Source organism: Hydra vulgaris, chromosome 15, assembly GCF_038396675.1.
Source record: "Hydra vulgaris chromosome 15, alternate assembly HydraT2T_AEP".
NCBI classification, from domain to species: Eukaryota; Metazoa; Cnidaria; class Hydrozoa; order Anthoathecata; family Hydridae; genus Hydra; species Hydra vulgaris.
Genome location: NC_088934.1, coordinates 46623259 through 46633707, shown reverse-complemented (window position 1 = coordinate 46633707; position 10449 = coordinate 46623259). Strand labels below are relative to the sequence as shown.

At 27.2% G+C, this 10449-nt stretch overlaps 1 protein-coding gene across 1 annotated transcript; it reads left to right on the top strand.

Moving 5' to 3' along the window:
- Positions 1-314: 314 nt before the first annotated feature.
- Positions 315-5966, top strand: LOC100205024 (hatching enzyme 1.2). The gene is made up of 9 exons (XM_065820784.1): positions 315-465; positions 565-711; positions 782-905; positions 1024-1130; positions 1278-1349; positions 1562-1783; positions 1925-1966; positions 3432-3617; positions 5822-5966. The coding sequence occupies exons 1-9, from the start codon at positions 399-401 to the stop codon at positions 5929-5931; spliced, it is 1077 nt and encodes a 358-aa protein (XP_065676856.1). The 5' UTR covers positions 315-398; the 3' UTR covers positions 5932-5966.
- Positions 5967-10449: the final 4483 nt, after the last annotated feature.

The window sequence follows — 10449 nt, the reverse complement described above, 5'->3', positions numbered from 1 at the left end:
AAATTAAGCATAAATTAAGCATAAATTAAGCATAAATTAAGTATAAATTAAGCATAATTTAAGCAAAAAAACATAATTAAGCAAAAAAGTAGCGGAGTGGAAGCTCTATGGCCCCATCAAGGGCGCCCCTTGATTTTACTTGATTACTTTTTTCTTTAACAATATCATCTAATAATGTTATATGTTATAAGCTAATATTATTTAACAATAAATTGCTAAGTTAAGTCAGCTGCGGTTGTTTAAAATCACATCAATAAAAACATTGCTAAAATTAACAAAATTAAACGCAAATTAGATCACATGTGCTATTGACACACACAACTGAATCTATAAAACTTTTTATAAATAATATTTTGTTCCAATACAAAGATATTTTATTTTTCATTTTAGTTTTCGCAATGAAGTCACTTGTAGTTATACTTACGTTTATTGCTGTTGCAGCAGCATGGGTCAAGAAAATGGAAAGTAATACAATTATTTTATACAAGTTTGTTACAATCAAAAATGCCTTATTCTTTAATATTTCAGAAAACATTATGATTTCATTTTAACTTATGTATGTAGATCGTGGATTATATCAAGGGGATATGGTATTATCGCCCTCTGATATTGAACAAGTTCAAAAAGGGACTTTCACGTTTTCTTCACTTGGAGATTTATCTAAAATGTGGCCCAACGCAGTTGTACCATACGTTATAGACTCATCTTTAGGTAAGTTGTCATTTCCGCATTAACCTCTAAAAGTCAAAACAAATAATTTTTAACTGTTTTTTTTATTTAGCTAACGAAAAAAAAGCAAGGAGTGGAATCGAAAAAGCAATAGCCGATTACCATCAATACACATGCCTAAGATTTAAACAGAGGACAAACGAGGTTGAATATATCAGATTTTGGCGGGGAAGCGGGTAAGCCTGAAAGTTTTCTATTAAAAAAAATATAGAAATACAACCATATAATTTTTTTTTCAATAAATACAACCATATTTACTTTCAAACTTGTAAAACTGTCGTATTTTTTAAACAGATGCTCGTCGCCTGTTGGCTTTACTAAAGGCAGGGTAAATGACGTATCACTTTCAGATGGTTGCTGGGGAAAAGCTACTGTTTTGCATGAAGTGGGTCATAGCTTAGGTAATAAAAAATTAAAATTTTATGTATTTAAAATTCTAATTAAAAAAAGATAACATTTAAAAACATTTTAATAATTAATATTACATACTGATAAAAACATTACTTTAAAGAAAGACATGAAAATACCAAAGTTTTTAAACTTTATAGGTTTTCATCATGAGCAAACTCGACCAGATAGAGATAAATTTGTTACTATCGTAAAAAGCAATATTCATTCAGGTAATTATTAACTTTCTATTCAGGTAATTATTTTTAGGTACTTTTTTATAACTTATTTACAACGTATTTCCAAAATTTTTTCTCTCTAAAACATGTTTAAAACTTTCAACTTGCTTTAACTTGCTGCATTCCAGAATAATTAGACATGCATCCAATATTTTACGATAAACTTTAACTTATGGATTTTATACCATGTGCCATATTATTTTTAGATACTTACTTTAACTTTGAAAAAGAAAATGAGAAAAAAATAAACTCATATGATACGTCATACGATTACTTATCAATGATGCATTATGGTTGGAATGCATTTGCTATAAATACAGAGTCTCCATCAATCATCACTTTAAACAAAGAATACCAGTATCACATTGGGCAAGATGAAGGATTTTCGAAATCAGACGTTATACAGTTAAACAAAATGTACAGATGTTGTGAGTATTATATTTCTTTATCATTTATTATTAAGTTATTCAAATTGATTTTCTTGATCAAAACCTGTAAATATATTGATGCCGAATTGACATCACTAAACTGCTAGTATTGAATCATAAATTTTGATAATTTAATTTCAGCTAAAACTTATCCGTCACCACCAGAATACGTCATTGTTCCAGGTATTTGACTTAATATAAAAACTTTGTTTATTTTGTTTGTACGTTTATATTTTGTTAATTTTTTATTCTTTAATATTACAACTTTGTGATAATATAATAAAGATTTGTTACTTGATTGTTATTAGATTTTCTAAATACTGTGAAAAAATATGACTTCTTAACCTAAATAAAATAAAGTCTAATAAATATCCAGAGTTTGAATCCGGTCTCCAAAAATGGCTTTGTTGTAAAGCGCTTTTTACGTACGCATTTTACGTGCGAAAAACGTGTTTATACGTAGCGTACGTTCTTACACTAAAAATATTTTCGTTAAAAATATTAATCTAAATAAAAGCAACACACCTTTATGGCATAGGTCTGAATGACAGTTACTTAAAATATACTCGTAACTTAAGGAGAATTTCCACTTTAAGGAGAGTTTCAACGGGTAAGCTACAAAAAACAAAAATCACGCGAGAACGCGTAGAGTCGCTTTGGATAAGTTAAAACTTGTTTAACTTAAACTTGTAATAATAACTAAAAATAATTTAAACTAAGCATGATCGCGTAATGACCTTACTGTTTTTATTGTAAACGGACAAGTGGAAACTCATCTTTACAAACATAATAAACTTCATATAAAATAAAAAATTGAAAATTTGAAAATATATTTTTTTATTTTGAGTTCTTGTAATCAGAGCAACAAAAGAAAAATTTGTTTATTGAAGAAAAGAAAAAATTTGTTTACATAAGAAAAATTTTTGTTTATTGCTATTATTAGAGTTTATTGCTTTTATAAAAAGTTGAAAAAGTAACGAACATAAAAAATTTAAAAAAAATTAATTTTAAACTTTTATCAAGCAGATATTTTTTATACATTCATTTAAAAGTAATCTTAAAATACATATTATATTTTATTATGTTATGTTAAAATTGTTTTGTTTTTTTTATATTTCATTAGTTCTTATTTAAAAAGAACCAAATGCAAAAATAAAAAAAAGTCCGAATATTATAGCGTTTATACATTATTACAGAGCTTCAATATTTTGGTGACACTGGGGCCCTTTGTTCCCTAAGACCAGTTCTGCTGGCAACAATAAACTAAATACAGCAACAATTGGTAATTCTATCTAGTTAAAAGTTTTCAATTGTTAAAGTTAATATAATACAGTAAAATATTTTAATAACTGACAGGTTTCACATATCAGATAGAGGTGACAAAATGTGTTTTTTTTTTTACCAGACTCTAATCATCTTAAATTTATGTAAAACATTCTCAGTAAGACTAGGCATGCCACACAGGTTAAGCTTCGATAGTAATTTTTATAATTAAGTTTGTGTTATTGGTAATTTAAAAATATATCAATTTTTAAGTTAACGATTGCAAAATCAGTTTACAATACTTTTATAACTGGTTACAAAATCAGTTATTTTTGTAGAATTATTTAAAACCAAAATTAAAAAAACATCTTAATTGTTTCTAAAGGATGCTACAATACCGGTGGAGGATGTGAATTACTTGCTTCAGAGGGTAATTGCAACAAACCAGAATGGCAATCATACGTAACACGTTCTTGCCGCAGATCTTGCCGTGTTTGTGGTACTGGTGGAGGGCCAAAAACCGATAAACCAGCTACAGCAGGGCCAAAAACTCCAATTCCACCAACAGCAGGTAAAATAATTTTTTAGTTTTGTACGTAATGATAATAATAATAAATCTAAATAAATTTTCTTTGTTAATTGATCGGCAGATCTTCAAAAGTAATTGAACTTTGTTATTTTATTAGTTTCGTACTAGTTTTTTTATTTTTTATTTTTTTATTTTTTTGCGATAAATATTGATTACTATTTATGTCTAAATACGTTTCTATCTATGCGCTTATAATTAATTTTGCTATAATACAATTGAGTTCCATGTATTATCAGATTACGTAAACTCTTAAAAGATTTTAAATATTCCAAATAATTTATTAATTAATTTTCAATGATATTTAACTTCCAATATCTTGAGATGAATTGTTATATACTTATTGGCGGATCCAAGGTTTTTAGGTTTTGAGTTAAGAATTCCCAGATAAGGTCTGACTGCATAATTTTATACGCTCATTCTTGCTGCATAACGATTCTTTGCCAACGGTTGCGCCGCTTAGACCCTGGAAACGAAAGAACCCTCAAAAATAGGCTTCAATTGTTGAAAGGCGGGGAATTTGTCTTTTGATGAAAAATGAATCTTTTTTTTTTAATAATACTATAATTAATAAAATTTTTTAATGTTTCAGAAACAATAGAAACTCAGAAACTCATTCCATATAGTATAAAATAGTATAAAACCCCTTCAAACTTGCAATTTTATAAATGTATAATTTCTGAGCATAAATTTTTGTACAAAACGTTAAATATTAAAATAAACTTTTATTTAGTTTAAGATTTTATTTAGTTTTTTTTAATGTTTTCTCGCCTTCTACAATAAAATACAATTTATATATATATATATATATATATATATATATATATATATATATATATATATATATATATATATATATATATATATTCTTTTGAATCGTAGCATATGAATTGTTTGTTAAATAGTCTTTAAACCAAAAAAACTTTTTATTTCTCACGCCTTTGTGTTCAAGTTTACTTAGCAGTATATTATGGTTTACTGTATCAAAGACGTTGGACAGATCAATGAAAACTCCTAATGTATAATAATCGTTGTTTAGAGCGTCCGATATCTCGTTTACAAGCTCAACTACTGCGTGTTCGGTTGAATGCTTTTTTTTTAACCTGAACTGTTTTTTATACAGCATGTCGTTTTTTGTCAGATAATCATAGAGTCTGTTGTACTTTATACGCTTAAGTATCTTTGAGAAACAAGGCAAGATTCGGGCAATTTTTAACTTATCCGGAACAACGCTTGACTTTAAAGAAAGTTTAAAAAAATGTAATAAAAATGTTTCAACGATACCAAGTACAGATTTTACAATTTTGGCGCAAGTTTTATCAAAACCTGCGCTTTTATTTTTTTTTAAGGCTATTAAAAGCATCTCGCAATTCGCAAACTTTAAGGTTAGATTCATCCATATGCGTACTATATCTTTTTAAATAAAAATCAAAACTTGTTGAGCTCAGCGGAATTGTTTTTAAGCTAAGTTAGGCCCAATATTAGCAAAGCTAATGTTAATACAGTTATTTCACGAACTTCGATACATTTACTAAGTTAGTTATTTTACTAAGTTAGACATTAGGATTAGAATTTTGAAAAAAAGCTTCTCTTACATTTAGTCTTCATGTTAGCGTATTTTTGTTTCCGGGCTTATGTCAATACAATATTAGGCAGTATTTATTTAATATATAATACTTTATAGATTTTTCGTAAAATTTTTAACGAAACATTAGTGTAAACTTAGAAGGTTGGGAATCTTTAGGTTAGGAGTTTGGAATCTATGTGGTAGTTTTTTAATCTAAACAAGAAAACGTTCTAGATCCGCCCTTGACACAATTATAAAATTTAACAAGTTTTACAAGTTTCTAAAATAGGGTTACAAAACGTTTAATTGATTGTAAAAAATAAACAACAGATATATATATACTAAGGTGAACAACGGAACCATTTGAACCAAATTAAGTTTCACTAATTAACGCACAATTGTTGATTGTTCAGTTTTTTTTTGTTTTTTAGTGTATTTATTTGCTAATAACAAAATGATTTACAATCATAATTTATGAAAAAAAAAAATTTACATGTTTGGATCTAGAATCAAAAAGAAATTGGTCTTATCACCAAGCCCCAAAATTGATTTTTTCTGTTTTGGAAAAGTACTATTTTAATTTAATTAACTTTAATTAAATAAAAGTTTTTTTTTTTTATAGGAACTGCATGTGTTGATAAACACACAAATTGTATTAAATTCCTGAAAGACTGCAAAGTACATCCCGATTACTATAAAGAGAATTGTAAAAAGACATGTGGTTTTTGTTAGTGTATTTAAATATATTAATTTCTTTTATTAATAAATTTCTTTTATTAAAGTACTTAATAAACTGTATCAAAAAACAAACTTAAATTTAATAAATTATACATATTTAAGTATAATAAATGCTAAATATACTAAATTAGTTATCTGGTTTAGTTCTTTTATTATTAATTATATATAAATTCATATTTGATTTGTATTAAAGTTCTAATAAATTTGATGAAATGAAACTTGTTAAAACTTATAAATTATAAAATTACAGACATATTAAGATTATTGATAGCATTAATATAATGATAATATTAATTTATATTTACATAATAATATACTCTAGTTATAAATAGTTTAAATAAAGTAAAAAAAATTAAAATAAAAAATTAGTTTTAACCTATATTTCAGTATATAATAACTTTATAATGTTAAGGAGCCATTTACTGAGAAATCTAGGCAAAGTTTGAAAGTGATATCTTCAAATTTTTTAGATATTTTCTAGAGAACAATGAAATTAGGCCATCGGCCTAATTCTCAATATATTTTCAATTTATTGAAAATGTCCATTTATTGCGAGATATAGGGTCCCAATATTTAGCCTATTTTGCGAATAATTTATGAATGGAGTGCAAATGCTACCTTGAAGGGCAATTTTAATAACATGAATTTGAGAGAAATTTATTAGCTGTTTTTTTTCTACTCCCTGTAGATTTCCACAGTAAAAGTAAAAAATGAACACGGTTACATTTTTTTGTCTAAAAATTATGGTTTGAAACCGCTTTTTTTTAAATTTAAACCTTACTTTTTAATACCATCTTTTTAACTGTATCCTTCGGCCATTACTTAACATACTTACTGCGCATAATTTCTTAAATGTTTTTGAAAGTCACAAAGACATACATTGATTTTATGCAAGAAAAGTTACGTGCATAGCCTAGGAAGTAGTAGGCTGTGAAAAATAATTTTTGAGTCAATGCGCTTAGTTAGATTACTCATAAAAATCGTGGCCTTAGGTCTGCCATGAAACGCACAAGTTGTTTGTTTTCCTTACACACGCAAATTTAAACGTATGAAAAAAAGTTTATGTGTTCAGATGATATAAAGCCTGCAGTAGTCCTAAAAGTAGTCTTAATTTGCCAAATTTTTAATAAACAAAATACCCTAGCAATAGTGTAAATTGCTTAGCGACGGCTACCTTACACTTATATTAATTTGTACTGTTATTAAAATTTTTTACATAAAACATTTTTAAAACGTTACCGTACGAGAGATATTGATAAAACTACTTTCTAAGCTTTTTTTAAAGTAACAAGATGCTTAACAATAAGTTCAATTAATGAATGAGTTTCAAACTTTGATTGACAATTCTGAGAAATAGGCGTACAAAAATGTTTCTAAGTTCCTTGAAAGGTTAAATGATAATTGTTCTTTTAAATGTAGTGACATCATAATTGCTAACAATCAACAATACGTTTACTAAGCTGACTTTATTTCAACAGTTAACCAGGCTTATGAATTAGTTAGTAGGAGGATAAGATAAAGATCTTTTATATGATTGTGGATGTTTTATATGATTGTGGCTGTATATGATAGTTGTTGAAGTTTATATGAAACATCAAATCCGTGATGCACAGAAAAAAATGGCAAAAATTGAGCAACTTGGTGAGGAAACTGGATTTCGGCTGGAAAAATTTTTTCAAAAATTTTGCCAGAAAAATGCTGCGGAAGCAAAAAAGATGTTGATGTCTCCTTCTTTCGTGAAAATGGTCAAAATAAGAAAAAAAGTCTACTTTACTAATGTTGCTTTGACCAAATTTGAAAAAAATTTTCCTTATTTAAAAAGTATCCTTCCTAAGTCAGATTATGCATCATCTTATCATGATAATATCTCATTAAAAGCCCTTTATAAAGTTTGCAAAGCAAAAAAAATATTTCTTCAGAGGTATAATTACAATGAGCCATTCCCAGCTAGCACACAAACGTTGTTAAAACGTTAGAACAATGTTGCGCGTTGCGTTGGCGACATTGACCGCCAACATTGCTTTTACATCATTTTGGTAACAATTGCAATGTTACCAAAAACCAAAAAACAACGTTGATTCAACATTGTAATTTAAGTTGACATAGTGTAGAATTTTACATTGGCACAACGTTGTATTATACCTTGGAAAAACGTTGTATTTTAAGTTGATTCAACGTTATATTTTTAATTTGGCAAATCGTTATATTTAAAAATCGTTATATTTAAAATTAATGCAAATCGTTATATTTAAAATTAATGATGTCTGTCTTTGTAAATATTTAATAAATTAGTATCTGATTGAAGAGGCATTATTCATGTTTGTTTTGCTTGTGGCTAGATATTTTGTTATGTTAGAAAATGAAAAATGTATGAGCAAAATATATTTCCATAACCAATTGAAATATTTGAATGAAAAATAGTTCTTACAAATTATACAGTTATATATTTGTATATCTGCCTTTATACCTGCCACAACGTTGATCCATCGTGTAAAATCTAACCTTGTTCCTATGCATATGGATCAAAGTTGATTCAATGCATATAATCTATATAATGCATATAGTTAATGTTGATCCAATGTTTATAATGCAACGTTAATACAATGTGAATGGATTAAAGTTCCGTTATAAACATTGGATCAACATTAATCCATATAAATTGAATCAATGTGTTATAAACATTTGGTCAACGTTAATCCATTCTACATTAGATCAACGTCGATCCCTATACATAGGATCAACGCACTGTGGAAAATAGTACTACAAAAACGTACCATGAATGTTTTTTGCTCAAATTTCAATTTAACTGCAGAAATATACTTTAATTTTTTTTAAATAGTTTAATAGTTAATCTTTTCTATAATGTAAAGATTTCAGCTGATTTTACGTAAAAAGATAATTTTTGAAGCCCTACTGTTTTATATTTTTGTAAATGTTTAATTGAAACTTAATATCTTTATCACTTTAAAAGTTATTTTCTATAAAACTTTTTATGAATAAGTATTAAGTGTTATACATATTTGAAAGCATCATGTTATGGAGATTTTAGAACAAGTTCATATTTTTAATTATATGGCTTTGTTTACTTATAATTAATTGAACTACAAAATAAGCTAGAAAATAAAAATCTTAAAGTTCACCAATATTTTTAGTAATCATTCACGCTTCCCCACGCTTTACTTTTGTAATTGATTTGTAGCTTAGATGTCTGAAAAATTGATTAATTAAAAATCAGGTGCGAATACGAGCAGTTTCTAAAATTATAGATAAAAAAGTGTTAAAAGTCAGAAAACAGAAAACCGCTTTTATCGTGGTTTCCGACTATATCTGTTTATAATAATAGTTTTGTCTAAGTTATTTTGTCTATTTTTTATTGAGAATTAATTTTAATGAACATACATTCTATTGTTGGTTGCTGTAGATAAAATAAAAAGCCAAATATACTCTTTACGGCCATCTATATTTAACAAATGTTGTAATGGAATACTAGTAAAACATGAACTTTTTTTAAACAATGATAGATGGAAAGGTGGCTCAGGTATTAACGGATACGCCTTCTGGGTCTACATGTACAATATGTGGAGCTACTCCATGACAAATGAACGATTTGACTAAAGTGTCTGCTAGGCCCGAAAATGAAAGTTCGTATGAATACGGACTGTCCACATTACATGCCTGGATTCGGTGTATAGAAATGATATTACATATTTCCTACAATCTGTCTTTCCAAACATGATCAGCTAAAAGTGAAGAAAAAAAATGACAAAATAAAAAGAAGAAGACCTCGATACAGAAACGTTTCCGTGAGCAGCTTGGGTTAATCGTCGACAAACTGAAACAAGTAAGTGGTAATACCAATGATGGTAATGTTGCTAGGAGATTTTTTAACAATGCAAACTGTTTTTCTGAAATCACTGCAGTAAATGAAAATTTAATTAAATGACTTTACATAATTCTACAAGCTTTCTCCTCAGATATTATGCTAAAATGCTAAAAGTTGTTACAGGTGCTACAGATAAATGTATTATATCTGAACTATACCTGGTACTACATGTCGTCTTCAGTACACAAAATTTTACTTTACGGAGAAAATATCGTAAAATATTTTACAGTACTGCCTATTGGTCAACTTTCAGAAGATGCGCAAGAATCTGGTATTAAAGAATATTAAAAATTTCGCCTTCATCGTGCCAGGAAATGTTCTAGATTAGCTACAAATAAGGATGTATTTCATACTCTTCTGTACACTTCTGATCCCTACATCACCAGCATTAGAAAACTGTACAACAAAAATGCACAAGAGCTTGATGATACTTTGCAGCTTTTAAAAGTCGACCTATATTTAATTGAATAAAAACTCAAAAAAGTTGTTATTAATAAACTATTTGGGATATTTCTATAATAAGCATTTTATAAACTCTTGAAAATATTTATGTAAATGTTGAAATATATGCAAACTAATTAATTACGAGCAACAATTAAAAAATCAAATTAATAAAGCAATTTAGCCTA

What these genes read in the sequence shown, in the direction of transcription:
- LOC100205024 (XM_065820784.1), top strand. Translation starts at nt 399, where the DNA reads ATGAAGTCACTTGTAGTTATACTTACGTTTATTGCTGTTGCAGCAGCA. An exon ending in TGAAGTGGGTCATAGCTTAG is followed by an intron (nt 1,131 to 1,277) that starts GTAATAAAAAAT and finishes TAAACTTTATAG; the next exon opens with GTTTTCATCATGAGCAAACT. An exon ending in AAAAAGCAATATTCATTCAG is followed by an intron (nt 1,350 to 1,561) that starts GTAATTATTAAC and finishes TATTATTTTTAG; the next exon opens with ATACTTACTTTAACTTTGAA.